Source organism: Trichophyton benhamiae (assembly GCF_000151125.1).
Source record: "Trichophyton benhamiae CBS 112371 chromosome Unknown contig02295.1, whole genome shotgun sequence".
Lineage (NCBI taxonomy): Eukaryota > Fungi > Ascomycota > Eurotiomycetes > Onygenales > Arthrodermataceae > Trichophyton > Trichophyton benhamiae.
The window spans coordinates 184,233-208,305 of NW_003315097.1; the positions used below are offsets into that span (position 1 = coordinate 184,233).

Genomic DNA, 24,073 nt, shown 5'->3' on the forward strand with positions numbered 1-24,073 from the left:
GGCTGCCGGCGGGGAAAAGCAAGCGAAGATGGTATGGCGGGAAATTGTGGAGAGGAAAAAGGAAAGATAAGATGAAATCGAAAGACCCTTTTCGCAAGAAAAACGTGCATGACCAAGGCATAAAAATAAGTAGGTAATAAATGGTAAAAAGGCGTAGTAGAGAAATGTATCAAGCTCTAGGTAAAAGCAACCAAGGTTAACTGGTAAACTGTATATGGAATTAAATCGAGAGAATCGTGACCAGCATTACTTGGACGGGCAAGTAGTGTAGGGATGACTACGATGACATAGGCCTCGGAGCCGGTTTGTCAACGGAGGTATCCATGTTCGTTGCATTTTGCTCCGAGGGCTCTTCATCACGCCGAAGCTGATTGTCGGAATTGGTGGAAATGGAGTCTTTGGTGCGAGAATGGCTGTAGGTGACGTCCGAGAAGAGGCCATTGCTGGACGACAGGTCTGCAACTGTGCCAGTTGACATTCTTGACATCCTGCTATTTTTTTGCGGAGTTCCATCGTTGCTCTTTGGGGATACACCAGCACTGGAAACTCGCATATGACCCTTGGAAGTCTTAATGAGATGGCCGCTCTCGACTCGATCTTGAATCATCTCATCCAGCATGCGCGACATTTCATCAACGCTCTTTCGCTTCCTATCTCTATCTTCGGCGCTTAACTTCACCGGCGGAAGAAGGTTGGGGCTGACCCGTCCCAATACCGAGCCAGAGCCAACGCCACTATTGCTAAATAATGAGTTCGTCTCGCTGTGATGGTTGTTGTGGCTGTGGCTGTTGTGATGGGGTAATATGGCGTTGTTGATGCCCATGATCTTGTAATCTGCTCCCACAGGTGGCGGTGGGTGAAGCGGTGGAGGTGTAGGCGCAGCATCTGCTCGATTAGTTGCGTTTGTGCTCCCGCCAGTCAGGTGTGCCATGTCCCTTTGCCTCGCTGCCGATCTCAGTGCGGCCACCATTCGATCTTTGTCGTCCAACTGTAATCGTAAGTCTGCGATTTCCATGTCCTTCTCCCGCAAAAGAGAGGCAAGGTCCGAATCATTATTTGAAGATGTCGTGCTACACGATTTGAGATGGTGGTGATGGTTCAGGCCCATGGAAACACGAGAATGACTTGATCGACGGGCTTGAAGTAGTCGACGCTCAAGCGTTGAGATGTATCTGTTTTTGTCTGCAAGGTCGGCCTGGAGTGCATTTACTTGGACCTGCAAGCTTGCCATGCCGTCCGCGAATTCACCGATCATCTCATCGTCGTCATCTTGGTGATGGGCAAAGGGGGCAACTGCGTTGGCATGGCCAGCACTTGCACTGCTCTTCATTGAGGCAAGAGATGTAGAGCGATTCAATGCTGTACCGGCACCCAGTGTAGAATGAGAAACGGAGGATCGTAGTGATCGAATATCCACGGAGCCTGGGCTGGTTTGGGAGGAGAACCTAGCTAGACTTGCATTGACGCCAGTTGATTTTGAACATAGGATCAACCTGTTTAAGTGCTCAATTCGTTCTTTCAGCGCGGTACGAGCAAGCTGCATCTCCAGCATTTGTTCTTCGTGACGAAGCGCGGCTTCTTTTTCTCTGGCACGCTCTTCTTCTTTTGATTCTGTCTCGGAGGTGGTGGTTGGTGTCTCCGCTTTGGCTTGATTCTCCAATTGACGACGTAGAGACTGGATCTCCATTCTGTACCTCTCAAGCAAGACCCTGCTGCCTGCATCGCCTGTACCACTGCCCAAAGACTCCTCGGCTCGTTTTGCGTGGCTGACGATGTTATTCTTTGCTCGTGCAGCGAACTTGAGCGTGTTCATGGTTTCGTTCGTATGTGACTGGGAAGATGCAGCGGTTCCGCCAGACCCAACCTGGATCGTACATAGAATACTGACAAGGGAGTTACCCGAGAGTGCGGGCTGTAGCAATCGAGTGAGCTTGCTGTCTCTGTAGGGTAAATGTTTTCCTTCCTTGTCTCCATTTTTGCCCTCCTTCTCAACGCTTAGACGAGCAATGACTGTTCCAAGGGTAAGCAAACTCTTGTTAATATGGGCACCTTCTGCCCTGCGTTCCTTGCTTTCGGCAGCACGCTCGGAACCAGCGAGATCGATCAGGCTGAGGGTTGATACACGGACTCCACCGGGAGCAATTGCAGCCCGCTTCTCATGCCCAGCTACAGGAGCTCGCTCTCTGCTTTCCACAACAATCTGGACGACAGCATGACTTCGAGAACTTCGTGAGTTGAACTGCGTACTGGACGTTCTCCTGGAATGGTCTCCTCTGGCGATAACACGTAGCAATTGGGTTGGGCTTTGGACTATTTCCTCCTTGAGTGGCGTAGCGTAAACTCCTCGCTTGCTATCCTCGCGAAGCTTGATCTCTTCTTGTTGCTGGCCTTGGGCCCCAGTTCCATTTCCTTGCCCCGATGCGGACATGGATAACAGATCGTGGATTTTCTCGTTGTATATTTCCAGATAACTAACTCTGAGCAAGAATTCGCGATGGGGTGTTTCTCTGATATATGAGAAGATATCTGTGATCGCAAGGGGAATGACACCGGGAGATGTAGCGGTTCCCTGCATAGAGAACGTCTTTCCAGTGCCGGTCATTCCATAAGCAAAAACCGTGCCATGGTAACCTTCCATGACACGGCGGACAAGTCGTTTCGCAGATGCATCGTACACCTTAGCATTATTATCATGCGTGGTAAAAACATTATCTATCGAACAGTTAATTCATCCAGCCATGTTTGTGTCGAAAAGGTCGAGTGTAAAGATTGATAATTACCGTAAAAATAATCGCCGCCTTCTTTTCCTCTATACGACACCAAACTCCTTCTACCGTCGACCAACCATTCTCCTTCAGAGTTTTTGCCCTCTCCGGACGACAGGTCTGGTCGAACTCGCACACTTACCAGGACATTTCCTTTGCCCTCTCTGCCCTTGGGACTTCGATTCGAACCGCCAGTCGAGTCATCAACACCATCTCGCCCTCGCCGTGTGCCTTCTTCATCATCATACGTGGTGGCACTGGTCGAATACGAGTCCTGGGCGGATGAGCACCGACTTTGGGTGGGCGATACTATACTAGCGTGGCCTCCCGAGTTACGAGAGTTGGGTATCGATTTACCATCCCCGCTACCGTTGAGCAGACTTGGTGTTTTTGAGTTCTTCAGTTGCGACCCCGCGCCAGTATCTATGCGCGGAGCCTTTTTCTTCGTCCTGGGATTCGGCACTGACCTTGGGCTATCGGGGGGATTTCCTGAGAAAGAAGATTGAGTGGAGAGAGAGGGTCGACTGGCCTTGGGGGGTTGGGGGAATGAAGCAATGCTCACGGTCCGGCGTACGGCTTTGTCTGGGCTTCCAGGGGTAAGGCATACCGAGGGGGATCTGAACGAGCTTTTACTCGGTGAAAGCGACGATATTCCGAGATTAGATGGAACCGCAGACTTGGTCTGGACGGCGGAGGGAGTTCGTAATTTTGAAGGAAGGGGGGAAGTTGCGTATAGCTTAACCGAGTCGCCGGGCCCTGGCATGCTTTTCCTGGTTTTCGAAGCTGGTATCGGAGGAAGGGCTGATCTCGGAGGGCTTCGAGGAGGTGGGTTAGAAGGCAACCGAGTCGGTTGCGGTATTGTCGAAGTCATGTTTGCAATCTGGAGGGAGCAACGAATATAACCATAACCTCACCCAAATATCTGCCAGAGATGATCAAAGATGGGGTTAGAATGGCTATGAGCGACGACAAAGATAGCGAGAATTCGGCTAGACAGCGCTGTTCGTCTCTTTCCCCTTCACTCAATCTTTCTTTCGGTTGAGTGAGGGATGGTATGACGACGTCTATCAGGGTGTAATATGAGATGTTGCGCGTGGATTTGGGATTGTGCTATGGGCCGGTTGCACTATGCTTCACGACTTGCATGAGACATCTTCGAGATTTTGTGCGACAGGGACGATAAATGGCATGCAGCGGACAATGCGAGGAGGCCAGTATAGGCGCATGGAATGGGAGGGATCACCGGAAAACCCCCCAAGCAGGAAAAGGGTGACGGAGACAGCAGGCCGGAACGAACAGCCAGCCAGCCAGCCAGCTCCCAGGCACGCACGCACGCAAGCAAGCAGAAACAACAGCTGCAGGAATACTCCGTAGACGCAGCAGCAGCAGCAGCAGCAGCAGCAGTAAAGAGATGTGTCGAAAGGTGAGCCGGGGGGCCTGCCGGAGAACGCTGTGTAATCTTTGGGCATCAGTTACAGAGACCTGCGCAGGGGTGGCCGGGCGGTAAGGGAACCAAGGTTTCCTCTAGGATGTCGGCCGTTCGCCTTGCATATATGTAGAGACTCGCCCGCAAGGGAGTAGCCGGGCATTATATATCAATGCACATAAACATGATATATGTATATCACCACAGCTAGACCTCGAAGAATGGGAGAAAAAGAGCAATAATCTGAAACAAGCTTACATACAGATGGCCGTCAATGTGTCGAGTCGTGCTTGTTTGCCGTTCTTTTCTTAGAATCGGATAAGAGTCTGGGACTGGGAGGAGGCGAAAAGTCGAGTGAGGCGGGTGGAGGAGCCGTGCAGTGGGCGACGCAGTATATCACTCCGTCGATTCAATTAACATATAAACAAAACACATTAAGGGACGCAACGACCCAAAATAATAACACGCCGATGCAAAAGATGGATTGCGAGCAGGCTGAAGACGATAATGGGGTGCGATATTCCTAAGAAGCGCTAAAAAAAGGGGCAGAGAGAGAATCAAAGATGATAGGGAGAGCGGGGACTTTAGAGAAGGGGGTAAACAGAAACGGACAAGGTTGAAAAAAAAAAAAAAAAAAAAAAGAGAGAGACCCAGAACACTTCGATCAAATAATGGGGGAGCGAAAACACGAAACGAAAAACAGACACCAAGAAGAAGGGAAGCAGAAGAAAAAAATATCTGATCCCCAAGAACCAGTGAGCAGGAAATATCGAATCTTAGTTGATTTATTTAAAAGCATGCAGGCGTGCGAGCTTAAAAAGCGTCTGGCCACACACACCTCTTCCAGTCCTGGTCCCTCAAGGTCTTATCGAGCACATACTACCCAACCACGGCCGTCGCCAGAAGCGTACAAAGAGCCAGGAGGCGCAACGACGGGACTCACAGCCGTGACAGCGTGCATGGGCACACAGATGATGGGGACCAAGGACGGGGATCCGACAGGTCGAGTGGTTGCGTTCGGGGCAGGGGGCGGTGCTAGGTTCGGTCTGCTCGGTCTCCCTGGGAGGCCAAACTAACTACCGTAAGTAATCCTTCTGCCGCTCCTGTCTATGTACGGAGTATATACGGATGCAGATGCACGCTGAGTGGCCTGGCCTCGCTGGTTACCAGCACAACACAGAGCGTGCCTGCAGGGCTACTGCTGCGGCTTGTGTGAAGACTAAAATAAAGCTGCCTGAGAGCAAGCCCATCGAGCAGCTGCTTTGGCTTGTTTCTTAAGGGGCGGGAAAAATTCTTAGTGGCTTGTAATTCCCTTGCGATCCTCGGGCCTTGCGGAGCTGATTGGCCGGTGTGGGGAGAGCGAGCAGATGTAAAAGTCAGCATGGGGCCATCAGATGGAGCTTGGGAGGACGGATACTTGCGCGAACTCCGGCCGCGATCGTCTGATCTCGCCAGGCCAGCGCAGATTCAGCGTGTCCAGCGGCTGTTGAGCGTCGCTGAAGCTGAAGAGTCGATGGGCTGAAGTCGCGAAATGCCAAAAGCGGAAAAATATCAACATGGTCACGTGGATGCTTATGTAAAGCTGTCAGGGGTAAAAACGCAGAAAAAGAAATATCAAAAGATTAAAAAGCGTTACTTTACTTACCAAAAAAAAGGGACGGCGAGGAGGAGGGCAAGCGACGACGAAATACGGACGGGGTTTGCGATATAGCGCCGGGAGCAGAGTGTAAGGGCATGGATGGGACGGGCGAGGGCGAGTCTTCGATTCGCTGCCAAGTTTGTGCCTCTGAGACCGTTGGATCAGACGGGTCGAGCCATCCACACCAGGCGTGCCAATTGATACTTCTTATACGGACGGCTCCATACACCCTTTTGCCATCGCCTCTCTGCCATCGGAAATGAACGGGCGGGACGAACCTTTGCGTAAAAGGTAAGGCTGAGCAGGCGGAGAGGTCCCATGTGAAGATGTTGATTTGTGGAGTGTGGTGGCTAGGGGGTAGAGCAGCCACTTACGGATGTGAGTCGGGTATCTACAGGCAGATGTCGGCTATTACAGATTGACTGGGTGGAAGGATGCTTATTTATGCGCTTATGCATGGCCAATTCGGTCGAAGAGTTTATACATGGTCGACAACCACAAGCTAATTGAGTTGTGTTGGCGTTTCATGGTAGACTTAACCATGTTCCGCATGGGATATACTTACACTCCGGCGCTCATTCAACGGGTTCCCAGCTTCGTATGCGCATACGAAAGAGCCGAACACATGATGAGCAGCTAGCGGCTTGTTTGCTTGCTTGATACTTGTATACCCCGGTCGTCACGCTGGTCACTGATATATATAGGCGAGACACTTCATGCCATCTGGTTGCAACACTCCCTGTTCCAACCCTGCCTGCTGCTAATCTTGCTCTCTTCCTCCAGGGCTAGAACCTAAGCAGAACAGGGCAGGACATGCCAGGGAAGGTTAGGCAGATGAGCTTCATAACAAGTCTGTCGGGATCTGCCAGGGCAAGACAAGGACAAAACTGGCAAGGGAGCGCGTAAGGTTAAGATTTCAGCACCAGGGGGCCTAGGTAAGTGACGAGCTTTCATCTCGCATGTGGGATGTGATTTAGAGAAAAACTTGGAAGCAGTACTGAGTAAGTAGAGGTTGTTAAAGTCAAGAAGATAATCAATTAGTTACTTGAGAAATAAAATGCATATAAGAATATAGGTATGGGTATGGGTATGGGTATTACATCTGGCGGGAAATCAAAAGTAAATAGGAGGCAAGGTGAGCGAGTGGCATCCCCAGGCACAAGGGAGAATTGAAGAACAGAAACCAGCCCACCCATCTCTCACCTCTCCTCGCATGTCTGCTTCCATTCCCACCTTCTTCTCGTCTCCTTGCGTCCACCGTCATTATCATTCATCGTCATGTCGTGGATTTCCGCTTCCTCCTCTTCCTCCTGCTCCTCCTACCACGCTCTCAGTCTGCACACAACTCCCGCCATTAATCATACATGCCATCCTCAACATGAACCTGAAACCTCGGATCGGGGGGTGATAAAAGAGTGTTGGGGATGGGTAAAAGTAAGCGAAGCGAAGGGCATAATCAAAAAGGGGAAAAAGAGAAGTGTCGAACAACCAGAGATCTATATGTCGTTTTTCGCATCAAGCCGCCGGATATCAAAGGAAAGGAGAAGAAAAGGCGTTGTAAAAGGTAAAATCAAAAGCAAAAAGGCTAATAAATGGTTTGAAATCAGGGTCAGGAACAGGCACAGAAGTCAAATATCAACACGCTCAATAAACTTAATCAGAAGGGGCCAAAAAATGAGTGTAAATGAAAAGATGAGATGTCAATGAAATAAAAAGCAAAATGCCACCGCCAGTGATGATTTTTTTTTCTTTTTCTTGGTTTTATGTTGCTATCCCCGTTGGATGATCTGACATTGTGGTATCAGAGCAGATGTTGTGATTGTTGAGGGAGTGCAAATCATTGTCTATGGTGGAGGAGGAGGCGGTGGTGGAGGTGGAGGAGGCGTACCACCAGCATCAGCCTTCTTAGCAGCCTTCGGGTTTGGTCTAGGCTTGACTTTTCCTCCTGTCATCCATTTGGCGAACCCTCCTGGTGCGCCAGGACGTACCACCTTCTTCGGTGCAGGTGGAGGCGGTGGAGGAGCTGGAACATCCACCACCGCAACGGGGGGTTCTTCCTCTGGGGGGGGAGGAGGTGGTGGTGCGGGTTCCGGCTCCTTGGGTTTCTCGGGTATAGGCCACATATGCATGCTAACTGACCAGTCGGGCTCGACAACAGTGTCCCAGACTTGTGGGAGGATAATGTCTCCGTTGGGACCGACTAGGTCGTAGTGTCCATTCAGGACATGTTCACCGATCAAGTCAACATGCAGGAAGGCCTGGCGGATGAGTTCTTCCATACCCTGCCATGTTTTGCAGAGGGCAAAGGGGAACTTGAATTTCCTGCCTATAGCATCTTTGAATTGAACGGGCTTCTTTGGCGGCGGTGGCTTTTTCAGGGCAGCCTCTGTTGCTGCTGCAGCTGCTTCTGCAGCCTTGGCATCCCCCGCCGCAGCGGCAGCGGCTGTAGCCTCCGCCAGCGCAATGGCAGCAGCCTCCTCAGCCTCTTTCTTTGCAGCAGCAGCAGCTTCTTCAGCATCCTTTTTAGCTTTAGCGGCGGCAGCGGCAGCGGCCTTTTCTGCTTCGATTCTGGCTTCTTCCTTTGCAGCAGCAGTGGCGGCAGCGGCAGCATCGGCAGCAATTTTCTTCTCTTTGGCGGCTAGAGCTTCAGCTGCTGCTTTGTCAGCGGCTGCTTTCTTGATGGCAGCTTCGCGAGCAGCATCGCGCTCTTCCCGTTCCTTTCGTTCTTCAATGATTAACTTCTCAAGTCGAGCGATTGCTTCATCCTTTGGATCCGGGGGTGGGGGCTCAGCGGGAGCTGGAGGCGGCGGAGGAGGAGGTGGCGACTTGGGCGGAGATGGACTCCGACTCTTCTCTTTCTTAGCCGGGCTCGGTTCGCGACCCTGGATTTGGAAGAATGGCGGAGGCGGGAACATAGACGGAGGTATATGAGGGTACCGCTGGATATATTGGTAGTAAGCAGCCGCCGCCGCAGCAGCCTGTGCTTGAGCCTGGGCCTGAGCATGTGGGTGTCCGGCTCCGGGTAGCATGGGGTGGTGGGGAAGAGCGTGTGGATAGCCGTACGGTACCATTTCCGGAGACATATAAGGCGGTGTGCCGGGAAAAGACGGTGGGTGGCTCATGACCGGGTGAGCCATGGTGGGCTTTGGCGAGTCCTCTTCATCGTCTGGGGAGCCGCTGCGTGAACGGTGCCGGGGAAGGTGAGCATGCGGGTGATGCGGTGGGTGGTGTGGGTGATGAAGTGGCATGCGCTGACCGGCATGCGGATGGTGTGGGTGTGGCAGTCCATCTGGACCAGTGTAGTATCCGTGAGGTAGTTGTTGATGGTGTCCCTGCGGGGGAGGCGGATAGTGCCCCCCGTAGGGGTATTGCTGATGCGAGTATTGACCCATGTGTCCTCCTATAGGGTTCTGATGTCCCATAGATCCCAATTGAACAAGCTGATTTGAAGGTACTCCAGGATGAGCAGCATTAGCATGTTGCGGCTGGGGGAAGGATGGGGGTGCTGGAGGGTGCTGGTGCGGAGGATAAGGGTTGAACGACGGAGCAGACGAGGCTGGACCCTGGGTTGGTGGAGTTGGCCAGAAGCGTCTGTCTGCCGGATTTGGAGCGTAGTCTAGATAGTCGTCCTCGTCCTCCTCTTCGTCGTCTTCTTCGTCCTCCTCTTCGTCCTCCTCTTCCTCTTCGGAGGAGTCTGGTTCAGGAGATACGGGGACCGGAGGCGGCTGTGGAGGCGCCGCTCGGGCGAGAGGTCGTCTTGACCTGTGGGAAGGCACCGCGTGGACTTGTTGGACCTGGGGGTGAGGATGTTGGTGCGCGTGTGTATGCGCACGGGGTTGCTGGTGATGATGGTGCCGCCTCGAAGAACGATGGCGAGATGGCCGAGGATCGACGGGTTCGCGCAGTCTGTTTGAGGTGCGAGGTCGCGAGGCGGAGTCTGATGGCTTTAGTTCGTCAGGGTACTGGAGATGAGACCAAGGACCTCCAACTCCGTAGTCCTGGTATTCGTGGCTCGAGGTGGAAGGCGGAGAGACCTGTACACCTGTGCCAGACGAGTCGTCGTCGCTGTATGAATGATCAGAGGCGGGAGCCACGCGACGGTTCAATCTGAGCCGTTAGCATTCCGTTACATCGGTCTTGATCATATACACACAGAAAGTAAATAAACAACAAGACTTACGGCATGGGACGATTGCGGCGGAAGAGGAAGTATCCGGCCAGATCTCTCCAGGGAACGGAACGATCTGGGAGAATATATCCTCAACTAAGAGCCAACGGCAGGATAATTGAGGCGAGTTGGTGTCGATGCTGGTGTCGTGGAAGTTGGTGTCGAATCTTGGAACTGCAGAAGCCGTGTAAAACCGTGTGAGACTCGGATGTCCAAGGTCGAGTCACCGCTGAAACAGGGAGTCTCGTCGCAAGTCAACGTGTATAGTATATCCGGTATTCCTGGGGTATGCGAACAGAACATGAATCCAGCTAGGGGCGGCTTTTTCTTTCTTTCTTTCTTTCTGGAGGCGAGCTGTGTTTGTGTCTATATAAACTGAATCGAAAAAGGGCGGCCTTGGCTGTTCGACAAAACAGCGGAGCTGGTTGGTATCACGACGGACTAAGAGCCAAACGAGAACAACAAAAAGAAGGCTAACCTGTACGCTATGCTATGCAGTCAGTAACAACTAACGGAGAGACGAGACAACGGGGTATATAAAGAGGAATAACGGAGCATTAGCAGGAAGCAAAAGCAACGGACGGCGGGCGGCGGGAGGTAACCAATTTAAATAAAACCGAAAGGAAAAAAGAAAAAGAGGGCGAAAGGGCAAGGCGGGCCAGGCCAGGGTGAGAGATGCACAGGTGGGGAGTTTGGCCTGCTTGTTGTCTGCTTGTTTTTTCTTTTCTTCTTCTTCTTTTCTGCTCGTTCTGCTTCGCTCTCTATGGCCTGGTGTTCTTTGCTGCCCAATCTGTATCATGACGCTGCAGGCAGGCTGTCGATACTCGGGAACAAGCCCCCCCCTCAGACGAGGAGCAGCAGCAGCACCACGCAAACAAAGGCGGCTAAGCAGAGGCTCAGGGGACGAGGACATGCATTATGTGAGTGATGGCAGAGCGAGTGACGGACATAACTCAGCGACTGACCGTGAGATCGATCTAGATGGGCTGGCGGCCTGCTGGGCTGCTGGTTTGCGCTGCTGTTGGCGGGGGATGCTGGTAGGGCAGACGTAGTTAGGTTCGCCCAACCCAACGGCGGAGACGACCTGATGGGTACCCAGCCAGGGTTGGAGCCGGCGGAGACGCTGGACAAGAAGAACGACGCGGCAGCAAAGAGGATTTGACGGAGAGAAGAAGAGGAGGAAGAAGAAGAAGAAGAAGTAGAAGAGAGGTAGACGAGAAGAAGAAGCGAAAAGTCGAAGTTGAAGTTGAAGTCGAGGAGTTGATGTTTACTTTTGCCTGATCGGGAAAAGGTCATGTGGTCTGCACAGTTTTTGGCGACGACGAAGGCAGAAAGATAAAGATAAAAAGATATAAAGATGAAGATAAAGATGAAGATAAAGATGAAGAGGACGAGATAAAGGAAAGGAGAAGAAAAGGCAGGTCGAGGAACGGTAGGTTTATACAGGTTATACATAGATCGATATACAGACTCGGCATAGATCTGATAGACATGCAGATACATAGAGTGATACACGGACAGATACATAGATACATGATACAGATACAGATACAGATACATGAGCAGAGGCAGAGACAGGCAGACGGAGACAGGCAGAGGGAATGTCACCGCCTGCAGTGAGGCGGCCAGAGTGAGGCGTCGGTACTTCGAGTCTATTCTGCTGCCTAGAGGAGGCCTGCTGGCGGCCATGACTGACTGCATCTCAGGCAGCCTTCAGCTCACTCGCTCATTTACTGGCTGTTATTCATTGACGACGACTGACCTGTTGCTGCTGGTACGGTTGACTGGTCGATTCATCGGTGTCGATGTCAATATCAAATACGAGCCAGAAGTAGAGAACTAAATAAGCAGACAGTTGATATATTGACTGAGCGCCAAAAGAAACGACGCAAGGGAAAAGAAAAGAAAAGGCCTTAAAGTCCTCGCTATTACGTCAATATTCGATATTCCCCATAGTCAATTGAATAGACCGAAGTGAAGAGCTAACTTAAGACGCTTTTTACTTCCCCTCGGACGGATACTCGACGGATTGACTGACTGACTGCTGACCGGGAACCTGCCCCCCTACCCCTGACCAAGGGACGCCTCCTTTTCCTCCTCCACCACTGCTTCTCCCTTACTCATTCCTACCGGCTTCCTGCTTGTGGTGCCACGTCATGCTGTCTTCGCACTTGCTTGCTTGCTTTGCGCGTGGCGGCGTGCCTGCTTGGGTGCTCGTTATTTGGTAGGCTTGCTTACTGGTGGGAGACAGACGATGGAAGTTAGGAGAATAGTTCACTCAAGAAAGATCCCGTCGATCTACTGCTTGTATGCCTGTCTATAGAGAGAGAGAGGGAGGGAGAGCTATGTGCATCAAGCATGGCCATAAGCATATTTTTTGGAGTGCTATGCTAAGTAGATCGACGAACTCTGGAGCTGTTTCTCGCGCACACCCTCAGCTACTCCATACTTAGACTCGGATACCGACAGAAGATCGACGACGATGGAAGATGGTGCATGCACGTATGTACTGTCCCATCAGCTTGACTTGGACAGCCGGTCAAGCAGCGCCTGGGCTGCGATGAGCTCGCTCTCATTGAACTCCGGGCTCCGTCCGTCCTTGCATCTCTCCGTTACAATCTCTCGCAACTTCTGCACGGACAGCTCATTGAGCTTCTGTGTCGTCTCGGCTGTTGGCAGCGTCTCGTCTCGTCTCGACTTGGGGCCTAGCCTCTCCAGCAGCCGAGCGGTACTCTACGACCATGTAAGCCTAGCCACTCATAGAGGAGTAGTACAATAAAGGAGTAAGTGCATACCAGGTTCAGCCCGTAGTACCCGCGCAGATAATCGTCGCAGAGCTCGATGCTTCGGCAGAAGCGTCGTACAGACTCCGCCAGGGGTTTTAGCGTCGTTTCTGCGGACTCGGGGGAGTGTGTTGATATATACAGCAACTCTCCTAGCCGTGCATGCAACTATTCACTCATCAGCCAATGTCCAATTTCAGCTCAAATTCCAGTAGACGAGGACAAAAACGTACGTTCCATGCATTTGGCAGGATGAGGAGAGCTTCTTCGAGACAGAAGATGGACTGTGAAGAGAGACCCTGGCTGTGATACAGGTCCGACAGCTCACACCATGCCTCTGCATCAGTTGGGAATGCATCCAGGAACTCTACCATGCTGGATATAGCCTCACCAGCTCTGCCTAGAGACCGTAGAACAGCAACCCGTCGCTTCAACACTGGCTACACAAATAGTTAGCAAACCATGTCCGGACCGCCTCAGAAATGTCTCATTACTCACAACATTGACTGGATTCTCCTTGAGAATACCGTCGTACTTCTCCAACACCTTCTTCAGCGCCGCCTCGTCCGGCGCAGTAGCCTCATCATATAGCCCTTGCAGCCCCATAACCCGCTCGTTGTCCTTTCCAAACCGACTCGACAATCTATCCAGACACTCCCGCGCAGACTTGTCGTCTCCCGTCCGTAGGCAGGCAGCCAGCAGCTGCTCGTAGCTCGTCCATAGCTCCGGTGTTTCGCGCTGGGTGAAGATCGAGAAGGGGAATGAAGGGAAGCGGGAGGGCTGCGTCTGCAGGAATGAGGGAGCTTGCTGGGACAGGCGCAGCGAGGCCTGGGGGTCGGACGAGCTTAGCCCGAGCTGTGTGTGCAGGAGAGACGTAGACATCGTAAATATTATATCAGTAGCAGCATCCAATTGTCGGGTCGTCGGGACTGGTGTTGCGGTCACATAACACCCACGCAGTTAAACTCCGGAGTTGTAGTTGCGATCCAGCCAAAAGCAAATCGGCGGCGAGTGACGTCGGAGAGCGCTAAGAAGTCCACGCGATGAGTTCAACACAACGTCGCCCTTGCGAAGACTTCGGCTCTGAACATCAACCCTGGGACCACCAAGAGAGACGAACAACTGCAGATACGGCGTACGGCCTGAGCTGTTGCATGCTTTTCCCGGCCGGAGATTTATTACAGACCCTGCAGAGCTAAATATGAAATAGAACCCGCCCTCTGCCATCCCACCACAGCTTGCTCAGCCCGGCGGGATACTCGGACAGCCCATCGACCGCCCTCTATATCGACCGTCGGTGATACTGCGGAGGCCATCTACCGCCATGTAAACTGCCTCATATTCCCAGATTTCTACAGCTGCAGCTACTAATGTGTTGTGCAGGTTCGAAAAGTCGCTGTATGACCTCATCCGAGGTCTGCGGAACCACAAGGGAAGCGAGGGCGAATATATACAGAACAGCTTGAAGGAATGCCGTGCAGAGATCAAGTCTCAGGATATGGGTTAGTGCAGCTGCCTCTTTGCTGGCAGTCTTGCCGAAACTCCTCAAATGTACCGGCGTGTGGAAGCTGACATCCCGGCAGATAAAAAGGCCACTTCGCTGTTAAAACTTATATACCTCGAGATGTTCGGCTACGATATGTCCTGGGCCTCCTTCCATGTCCTCGAGGTCATGTCTTCGCCGAAATTCCACCAGAAGCGTGTTGGATACCTTGGAGCCGTGCAGAGCTTCCGTGTTGATACTGAAGTCCTCATGCTGGCTACCAATCTTTTGAAAAAGGTTCGCATACCATAGTACACTCCGTTTTTACAAGCTACGGTTGCTGATATCATACAGGATATTGTATCTGCTCAGGTTCCTACAATGTCCCTGCCTCTAATCACACTTCCGCATATCATCTCGCCCTCTCTTGCATTGTCACTGCTCTCAGACCTGTTACCTCGCTTGACACACTCACATTCAGTAGTAAGGAAGAAAACGGTGGTTAATCTCTACCGGCTGTCGTTGGTATATCCGGAGGCATTCCGCATAGCGTGGCCAAAGATAAAGGATAGATTAATGGACACAGAGGAAGACGGGAGTGTCACAGCAGCCGTTATAAATGTCGTCTGTGAACTAGGCTGGAGGAGACCACAGGACTTCTTACCTCTGGCACCACGTTTATTTGAACTGCTGGTTGACGGAGGGAATAATTGGATGGCCATAAAAATAATCAAGCTTGTAAGTTTGACCTTTCTCAAGTTAACCAAGAAATATATAGTAGCTAACAGGGGAAATAAGTTTGCTTCGTTAACTCCGCTTGAACCAAGGTTGGTTAAGAAGCTCATACGGCCTCTAACTAACATCATTCAAACGACTTCCGCCATGTCTTTATTATATGAATGCATCAACGGTATCATCCAGGGTGGCATTCTTGACGGCGTAGAAGGGATCCGTGAAGGGGAGGTCATTGCACAATTATGTGTAGACAAGCTCCGAGGCATGCTTGTGTTGGAAGAGGATCCCAACTGTAAGCTCACCCTCGTTGGAAGCACAATGGATTAATACTAACATATTCTCAGTGAAATATGTTGCGCTCCTCGCGTTCAACAGGATCGTGACGACTCATCCCATGCTAGTCTCAGCGCATCAGGATGTAATCATGGGATGTCTTGACGACAACGATATTTCTATCAGACTTCAGGCCCTTGAACTGGTTTCAGGGATGGTCGCTAGTGACTCACTGCAGTCTGTAATCAATCATCTAATTACCCAGCTGCAGACGTCCTCTGCTGTTTCAGACGGTCCTACTGCCACTACTTCTCTACTTGCACACATTACCCCGGCTGCAGACCAGGACGATGAAGACCCGGAATCTCACCTGGAGCTCGCTAGACAGGATAGGATGGCTCCACCCCCACTCCCGAACGAATATCGTCTGGAAGTTCTCCACCGAATCTTAGACATCTGTTCGCGGGATACATATTCCAACCTCACCGACTTCGAGTGGTATGTCGATGTCCTAGTGCAGTTGGTCCGGCTAATTCCACCGGTCAGTGCCTCCAAAACAAATGATGAGCATTCTTCCAGGGACGCCCATGACCAGAGAGCAGATATATCCAATCGAATTGGCTCTGAGCTCCGCAATGTGGCTGTGAGAGTCAGGAGCGTCCGCCCTGAGGCAACTCGCGCAGCCGAAACACTGGTGCTTATAGATAATCGAGCCGCTCTGTTTCCCTCCTCTGGTACTTCAAGCACAAACCTACTAGAGCCCATTGCCTGGATAGTGGGTGAATATGCTGAGTATCTTAACTTCCCGGACCAATCACTTTCATCCCTTATACATTCATCCAACCTGAGTCTTTCTCCCAAGGTTCTTTCAGGATATATTCAAGCCATTCCCAAAGTCTTTGTTCAACTTACATCTCAATTCTATGACTGGAACATAGACAGACAGGGAGAGGTATCGCTCTTGCTTGCACGGATCACCGATTTCTTGGAGAAGCTTTCCTCCCACCCAGAGTTGGACGTGCAGGAACGGGCTATCGAGTTCTTAGAACTATTACGCTTGACAAAGGAGGCGGTATCAACATCAGACATTGAATCGGGGAATGTACCTCTTCTTGTTTCCTCGGCTATACCAAGCTTATTTACTGGCCTAGACCTTAATCCTGTAGCAGCCGGCGCGCAGAAGAAAGTCCCGATTCCAAGTGATCTTGACCTAGATCAACCAATAAATCCTCGGTATATCCACATCCAACGTGAATCAAGCAATGGTTGGCTTGATTCCTCTACCCACGATGAATGCTATCAATTCTACCACATACCAGACTCGACATCCTTTGTCACCAAGCCACAAAAGGAGATCCTTTCCCCCACTCCTATCCAACCAACTTCTTATCAGAATCTTTCCGAAGGGATGTTATCTGAACCTGCAGATGCCGTCGCCAAACGGCGTATGGCAAGAAGAGAGCGCAATAAGGATGATCCTTTCTATATCGGCCTCGGACAAGGTGAAGGGGAATCATCAGATTCAGCTACACCGTTCAACCAGGCGCTACGTGGTGCCAACGAAGAAGACCTAGATCTTGACTCTATTCCCATCATTGATCTAGCAATTGGTCAACAGAACTCAGGAAACCCAGATATCCAAAAGCCACGCAAACCAAAACGCAAAACGAAGCCTAAGAAAGTTGAAATCATAGGAGATGAAACTCTTGAATTCGAAAACCCGTCCTCACCTACCGTTCGACCCGCTTCTGCGCCAACAGGGCCCGGAGCAACAAGACCCAAGAAATCGTTGCTGGAAGTTGATTCCAGCGGACTAGGACAGTTGTCTCTTGAAGAAGATAGTGGCCTAACACCTGGTGTCGGTGATATAGCAAGAAAAGAAGCAGAGGATGCAGAAATGATGAAGGCAATGGCAGAAATCCAAAGACTGCGTCTAGAAATGCAACGGGAAGCAGAAGCCATTCACGGCAGCAAGGAGGTTCCTGCTGAAGGCAAGCTGATCAAGAGGAAAAAGAAGAAGAAGGTTGTATCTTCTAAGAAAACCAAGTCTGCTTCCCAGGAAGCAGAGGGTGAATCCTCTCAGCCTCAGGAGAAGGCTGCAGATGAGGAAGCTGGAGCTCCTGTGGTAAAGAAAATGAAGAAGAAGAAAGTCGTTGCATCTCAGAAGGAGGCGCCCGTGCAAACGGAAGGTCAGGAGTAGTTTGTCCATACTATACAACTAGGGGGAGTTCGGTTTATTCGACCTAGGAAGCTTTTTTGGATTTTTATTTGCATAAGCGGGTAATATGCACGTATCTCAACGAAGTGATGGCTAACTTTGTGGATATGCATGATAGATATGACATATTTTTAGAGTTGAAAAAGTATTGCATAGTTTACATAACTAAAGGAATATTTATCAGGAATTTTGTATTTATGGTTACTTCAAGCTATCAGAAAGGTATTGATTCCGTCAAAACCGAACCCCCTTTTTTACCGAAGGGATAATAATAGGTCTTAAATTCTTAAAATACAAAAGCTAGAGAATACGCCACAAATAATGGCGCTTTGAAAGAATGAAAATTAAAGCAGAATATCAACAATGGAACGAGGCAATGCTAGGTTGAAGGTATAAGGAGGTTGATAAAAAGATTGTAAAGGTGTATCTCTTAGCTGGTCCATTTGGTGATGAAACTAGAGAAATAACCCCATATGGCAGGGACAACTCTAAGTAGTTCGAAAACGAGACCGCCGCATAGGACAAAAAGTAGTAGGACTGGCGGTAGGAGACAAGTTAGCAGCTGTATTTGATATCCGAAAACATGGAGAAATAAAAATCGCAGTATATGCTGGCCACTATATAATATCACATACCAACCCAGCCCATAGATATGGGAGACTTGGCCTTTGGTTTCGTCTTAACCGCCGCTTCTGGTTTTCCGCGCTTGGATGCCTCCTTTTTGGCAAATCTCTCGTTGGCCCTTCGCTGCTGGGGAGTTTGTGGAGCCTAATGATTGTAAGCAAGAAAGTTAGATTGATTGATTCAAAGCAGCTAATTATAAGGAAGCTTCATAGCCGACATACCATTTTTTGTTATAGACCTGGGAGGTTAATATAGATAATAGAATCAAGGGGGTGGATGGTTGTCGCTTATTGGCGCAAGAGCTTTCAAGAATCGCCCAAGAAGGGACTTCGTGGGATGTGAAAGAGTGTGTATCGAAGGGTATCGCCCGGTTCTGAACTGGATGTGTATATATATCACAGTGTTGGGCGAGGGTGGTCAACTGGCCAACTGTCCTCTAATTGAGGCACCAATCCTGGGTGGAGTGTGGGTGAAATAAAGGTAGTGATAGGCTTTAAAACAAAAATCGAGTGTATCTGGAGGTCCTCTAGGCGAATTGGGTCATAAAGAGCGCTGCTGGCCGTTTATCTCGTCGGTGATCATTGATGTGCGTTCGAATATCGAAAGTGAACACGAGAGCATCTTTCATGATGTCAGTCGCTTATGTCATCTGCATGATTATGTTATCTTGCCAAGTGTTTTGCTTTTTCTGTGATTAAAGTTAAAGATGACGAGGAGATGAAGATACAAACATTCCAACCTTTTAGCAGCTTCAGCTTATGACAGCTTGATATCAAACCCCTTCACGCAGAGTACTGATCTGGTACAATTTGATATTTTACACAGGATGACCTACATTTGCCGACGGAGCTATAGCAGCAACTCCAAGCTATCCTCGCCTCATGTAGGTACACCAGATGAATCCCGACCTCCAGGAACAAGCTCACTAATCTGTACATTTAGGTCATGGTATACAAGAACTTCGGCCGCCCCTTTGTAAAGATATTCATAGGCTCCTTGGTCTGCTATCAAGCTGCTTATTGGGCATGGAATAAACTAGAGCGGGAAGATATAATTCACCGCAGCGGCAGTGGAAACGGTATGGAATCTCTCCATTTTCTCCCATTTATTCATACTTATTTCCGAGTCATTAGGAAAACCCGCGCAAGCGCCAAACAATTGATTATTCTGGAGGAATGAAACCTTCTCTATATTTATAGTGCAACTGATGGCCTTTAGAGCCGAGTCAGTGTCATATCAATTAAATTTTACGGGCATATTGGATCGGCGAAACATCCGACTTCTAACCGGAGCATCGGTGTTAAAATTTCGAGCATACAGTTTTTTGGGAACTTCTACGATTGAAGAAATCAAACAGAAGAGGGCCTTCATTCACCTTCTGCTCGGACAAATCACGACCAGCACACGCCGCGTATCATAATACTAGCTTGGCTCCCTCCCGTTCAAGCCAGGTGATACTACCTCCTTGACTACAGCTCATATCCTTCTTCCTCAATGATGGTACTGGTTTGGACTGAGCAGGGTCAAGGCAGAACTGCAGCAGTCCCTAACTTATGATTGTTTCTTACTATCCGCATGTATTTACTACCGGTCCATCAACTAGCCCTGACTGATTGCGAGCGAGCGTGAATTGCCTTGATATTAAACTGCTATTTACAGCTAGCTTCTAGATGACAAGCATACCATTATGACTCTACCTAGTTAAAAGCAAAGCCATAGGAGAACATCCCTTTTAATCAACATATCTCACTACCCCACCCCGAAACCAAAATTAGGCAGTCTTGTTGTTCAGTCTGTCCAGAACATCCTTCGGGACATATGATGGGTCGAACTGTGCAATGCCAGCGCAGAACTCCTTGATCTTTGGAACTTCGATAATCTTGTTCCACCACTTCTGGAAGTTGGGAAGCTCGGAAACTTGTTCGGCATACCACTCGTCTCCGCCGATTCTCTTTGCCCAGAAGAACCATGGAACCAAGCAAATGTCGGCGTAGGTCATCTTACCACCAACAAGCCACTCCTTGTCTTTCAATCCCAAGTCGACGACACCCATAACACGACGGGTCTCCTTAGCATATCTGTCAACAGCAGACGGGAACTTCTCGACGTGATACCATTTGAACCCTGATAACATGAGTGACTTGGTTAGCTAGCCCGTCACCTTGCCCTAAAGAATTAACGAGGATCATGATCTGGTGAACGTACATGAGAATTGGCCGATATATGGGCCTTGACCACTGACTTGGAAATGCAGCCACTGTCTCAAGTGGTATTTCTCGTGCAGCGAAGAGAAAGAGATGGTGTTCTCCTTGTCGTATTCGTCAACAAGGTACTCTACAATGGCACCAGACTCCCAGAGATAGAGGCCAGTGTTAGGGTCGTGGATAGCAGGACAGCGGCCATTGGGGTTTATGGCGAGGTACTCGGGCTCCTTGCACTGTCTGAAGTCGGTAGACTTGAGCTCATAGGGGATGTTCAGGATCTCGAGGATGATGGCCACCTTGACGGGGTTGGCTGTGGGGTAGATGCCGTAGAGAACCAACGGCTTGATGTCTCGGGGAGCCATTGTCAGCGTAGATGTATAGAGGTATACTGTCTATCGATTGTTACTTGGAAAGAAGATGGATTGGATGGTTAGGAACTTGATGCCAGAGTCCAGCATGCCGTCTTATTTATACATGCCGACGAAGCTCGCAGCCCCTCCATTCCCGCAACGCCCAGCCAGCCGTCTCCCCACAGCGGCCCTTCACGGCCAAACCCACGATTGGATACATTGCGATCATACATATGATTAGCGCCGCGGATTATAGAGCGCGAGGTCCGAAATCAAGGCAGACTGTTTAATAATCTCTCAGATATGACCCTTCGATATACGGATGGCTGAAATTCCATTACATCCACCTATATCACAATTATAACAACATAGAGTGAAGCATTCCTCTTCCTATTGTGTATGTCAAGCCATATCTTACTCTATCCTATTTACCTTTCGGAGAGATCTACTATTTTCGCCCTTTCTGATATCTCTGCGGAGCATTTGCTCCCATTTAAGCTTAACTAACTAGTTATTGAAACAAAACGTCTGTCTGGCCCCACACGATGGTTGTTTCTGAGATATTCGTAATCCAAGATGAAGTATTGAATTGACCTTGTGTCTAGAACCAAATGGAATACTTACTCTTCTAATCCCTTGACTTCCCTAAGGCCTAAACCTACCCTATCTAAGTGTCACTAGATTGTATAGGAGTTGCAGCAGAAAGGGAGTATGGCTTAAGATATAGATAAAACAGAGACTCAACTATATCCTGAGAAGAATGTTAGGTGATTACGGTGTTATTTCAGCAACTCGGTCTTCAAACGCTGGCATCCGAGCGATTAACTAGGCCATTCAATAACTAATCAGGAGTCCAGCCAATGCTGCTAGTTAACTCCGAGAGGCAGGGGGGCATGCAGACTAAACATGGGCGAACAGGCAGCAATCCACGATGCATGAGGGACACAGTTCATAGTGCCAGAGACAACTTAGAATCACAGTCGGAACCACCTACTCAGTCGTCCTTTGGTGTCCTCATTTGGTGACAAGCAACAAAGAAAGATATCTTAGTTTCAATCCTATCCATCCAGCAATATGTGCAGATACTTTGATGCTCCGATTTTGCCTGAGCTCTGCAGCCAGGACCCAAAGCACGTTGTCACGATCCGGTACTACGACCTCTGTGATAATCCCCAGGCGCTGGGAACGTATCGTCACTGCTCGAATGCCTACGCTTCTCCGGGAAGTAATATTTTGTTGGGTTCTTCTCGAGCGCCACGAGACTGTGCTACCTGCTTGAACCCGAACAACGTCTCTGTTGCGGTAAGGCTCAAGTAACCCATTTGTGACTTACTTAGTTACGGGCAGCCAAGTTAACGTTATATCTGTCTGTCCAGTACTACCTCAACCGCGAGATTGCTGCCGTTGTCTTCCGGAGTTAAGCCCACTACCAAACACGGCCACAAGCTTACGCTACCGTTCCACACCGGGGTTCATCTTGGAAGTGCCTTGGGGCATTTTATATATGTAACTACCTAATCACTAGGTTATGCCTATCTGCCTCTCAGACGTGGAGAACCCACATTTAGTTACCACGAAATTATTAGATTGTTAACTGGTTAACTTAGTTTATCAAGCCCCTTGCTACTTCATCTTAGTTAACTAAAGTAATCAAAGGGCGTTGGGGCCTGTCGTGAGAGGTTATTTTATTGAGTGCACCCATGGAAGGGTAATTTTGAAGCTCCCCTACAAAGCCCTTACTTAGGCAGTGAGCTCGTAGCAGATGGAACCATTTTTAGGTATAATACAAGTCACGTGGATGGAGGTTTTAGTCAAGGTTCCAAAGTTAAGTAAGTAGTGGAGCCTGGGCTGGACTCAGGGGAATCTAAATGTTTAAAATACTGCTGCTTTCTCCAGTTCAAGAGTCCACCATCAAGCAAAAAGATGGCAAAACCCGCAGAATTCTCGGATAAACTCCTTGGTCTTGGGATGATGAGTGCTGTCATCGCACTCGATGACCACACCGCGCATAAACTTCCCTTGATCCCAGAGTATCACGATGCTGTCCTTACCGAGAGGAGAATTTTCGAGCGGCTCGGAGACCACGACTGCGTTGTCAAATACATACGCCCGGAAGGAAATGGCCTCATCCTCGAAAGATTACGGTATCCGCTTCGTAAACACCTCTTGAATCTCCAAGAAGATGGAGGTCCCCCCCCTCACAGAGACGAAATACTGAGATGGGCAATGCAAATTCTGCGTGGTTTCCAACATCTTCATTCGCATTCGGTATATCAGTTCGACATTGGCTGCCATAATATTCTGCTTGACTTCGACAACAATGTAAAGCTGTCTGACTTTTCAGGCTCGCTGATTGACGATGGCAAAGTCGAGGTTTTGCCAGAAACGCGCTCTACTCATCCGTGTCTAATACGCACCAAAGGTCCCATGCCCCTTGAACCCACTGTGAAGACGGAGCTCTTCTCCATAGGCACCGTGCTATATGAAATGTCAACGATCTACAAGCCATATCATGACAAAGGAGATAGTGAGGTAGAGAAACTCTACCTGAAGGGTTTATTTCCAGATACCACCGGCCTGCTCCTAGGCGACATTATACAGAAATGCTGGACCGAGAAGTACAATGATACCAAGGAAGTCATCGAAGATCTTCAACAAATTCAGCCTGGGCTCAATGACGGAACCGAGGTGCAGGGCTCCAAATATCACGGGAATCATACGTACGTATTGCCGTGGCTAACTGCTCTGCACTTAGCTAACCCATATTTTCTAGCTTCATTTCTGGGCTATCTACATTTATCTTTCTTGTTTCGGCTGCACTTGTAGCAAAGCAATGCATGCATCCTCAAGTCGCATAGTTGGCACCAGCTACACTACGTATTCTTGTATTAAATACAAGCGTACATCAGTTTGGACAAGTAAACCCCACTGGAACAGGATACCCGTGCTATCAGCTATATGATATGCAACGGTATGTATATATATAACAGGATTTTTTTCTTCGTTGGCCGCAGGGTTTAAACCTTGGAGGACGGGTATGGAGTCAATGGAACCCGGAAACAAATCCCAGACCACCTTGTGATAAAGCCCATTCAGGTTTCTAGGCCATGTGGTCATCTGTTTGCCTTTGACGATTTGACTCGGTATGTGATTGCCTTGGAATTGGACAATTGGGTGAAAGATATTGAATACCCATTGGTCGCCTTGTTATAGAGCGTTGGATTAATATGTTTGAGAGAAAGCATCACGGAAACCAACACCACATCAAGATACCGCAACCCTGCTTGGAGATATTGTTATGAAGAGCATCAATACACTTCAACTTTGTTTGGGATATTATATTTTATACAGCATCTCCAGGAAAAATATCCCGATCTAGACTCTCCGCAGCATAGAATATATAAT

General features: G+C 49.5%; 8 protein-coding genes across 8 annotated transcripts; 3 read left to right on the top strand and 5 right to left on the bottom strand.

Annotated features, from left to right (window-relative positions):
- Window positions 1-277: 277 nt before the first annotated feature.
- ARB_00960 (uncharacterized protein) lies at window positions 278-3,636 on the bottom strand (the record flags this gene model as incomplete). The annotated part of the gene is made up of 2 exons (XM_003012663.1): window positions 278-2,712; window positions 2,781-3,636. The coding sequence occupies 2 exons, from the start codon at window positions 3,634-3,636 to the stop codon at window positions 278-280; spliced, it is 3,291 nt and encodes a 1,096-aa protein (XP_003012709.1).
- Window positions 3,637-7,674: 4,038 nt separating this feature from the next.
- ARB_00961 (uncharacterized protein) lies at window positions 7,675-10,015 on the bottom strand (the record flags this gene model as incomplete). The annotated part of the gene is made up of 2 exons (XM_003012664.1): window positions 7,675-9,895; window positions 10,011-10,015. The coding sequence occupies 2 exons, from the start codon at window positions 10,013-10,015 to the stop codon at window positions 7,675-7,677; spliced, it is 2,226 nt and encodes a 741-aa protein (XP_003012710.1).
- A 589-nt stretch (window positions 10,016-10,604) lies between these two features.
- ARB_00962 (uncharacterized protein) lies at window positions 10,605-11,501 on the bottom strand (the record flags this gene model as incomplete). Its single annotated transcript, XM_003012665.1, has 2 exons — window positions 10,605-10,774; window positions 10,964-11,501. The coding sequence occupies 2 exons, from the start codon at window positions 11,499-11,501 to the stop codon at window positions 10,605-10,607; spliced, it is 708 nt and encodes a 235-aa protein (XP_003012711.1).
- Window positions 11,502-12,515: 1,014 nt separating this feature from the next.
- ARB_00963 (uncharacterized protein) lies at window positions 12,516-13,663 on the bottom strand (the record flags this gene model as incomplete). The annotated part of the gene is made up of 4 exons (XM_003012666.1): window positions 12,516-12,731; window positions 12,794-12,949; window positions 13,015-13,221; window positions 13,280-13,663. The coding sequence occupies 4 exons, from the start codon at window positions 13,661-13,663 to the stop codon at window positions 12,516-12,518; spliced, it is 963 nt and encodes a 320-aa protein (XP_003012712.1).
- A 667-nt stretch (window positions 13,664-14,330) lies between these two features.
- apl5 (AP-3 adaptor complex subunit Apl5 (predicted)) lies at window positions 14,331-15,326 on the top strand (the record flags this gene model as incomplete). The annotated part of the gene is made up of 2 exons (XM_003012667.1): window positions 14,331-14,561; window positions 14,619-15,326. 2 exons carry the CDS (start codon window positions 14,331-14,333, stop codon window positions 15,324-15,326), a joined length of 939 nt encoding a protein of 312 aa, XP_003012713.1.
- A 97-nt stretch (window positions 15,327-15,423) lies between these two features.
- Window positions 15,424-17,472, top strand: ARB_00965 (AP-3 complex subunit delta, putative; the record flags this gene model as incomplete). The annotated part of the gene is made up of 1 exon (XM_003012668.1): window positions 15,424-17,472. One exon carries the CDS (start codon window positions 15,424-15,426, stop codon window positions 17,470-17,472), a length of 2,049 nt encoding a protein of 682 aa, XP_003012714.1.
- A 2,413-nt stretch (window positions 17,473-19,885) lies between these two features.
- On the bottom strand, window positions 19,886-20,680 carry ARB_00966 (glutathione S-transferase, putative; the record flags this gene model as incomplete). The annotated part of the gene is made up of 2 exons (XM_003012669.1): window positions 19,886-20,238; window positions 20,320-20,680. 2 exons carry the CDS (start codon window positions 20,678-20,680, stop codon window positions 19,886-19,888), a joined length of 714 nt encoding a protein of 237 aa, XP_003012715.1.
- A 1,911-nt stretch (window positions 20,681-22,591) lies between these two features.
- ARB_00967 (uncharacterized protein) lies at window positions 22,592-23,526 on the top strand (the record flags this gene model as incomplete). The annotated part of the gene is made up of 2 exons (XM_003012670.1): window positions 22,592-23,388; window positions 23,442-23,526. 2 exons carry the CDS (start codon window positions 22,592-22,594, stop codon window positions 23,524-23,526), a joined length of 882 nt encoding a protein of 293 aa, XP_003012716.1.
- Window positions 23,527-24,073: the final 547 nt, after the last annotated feature.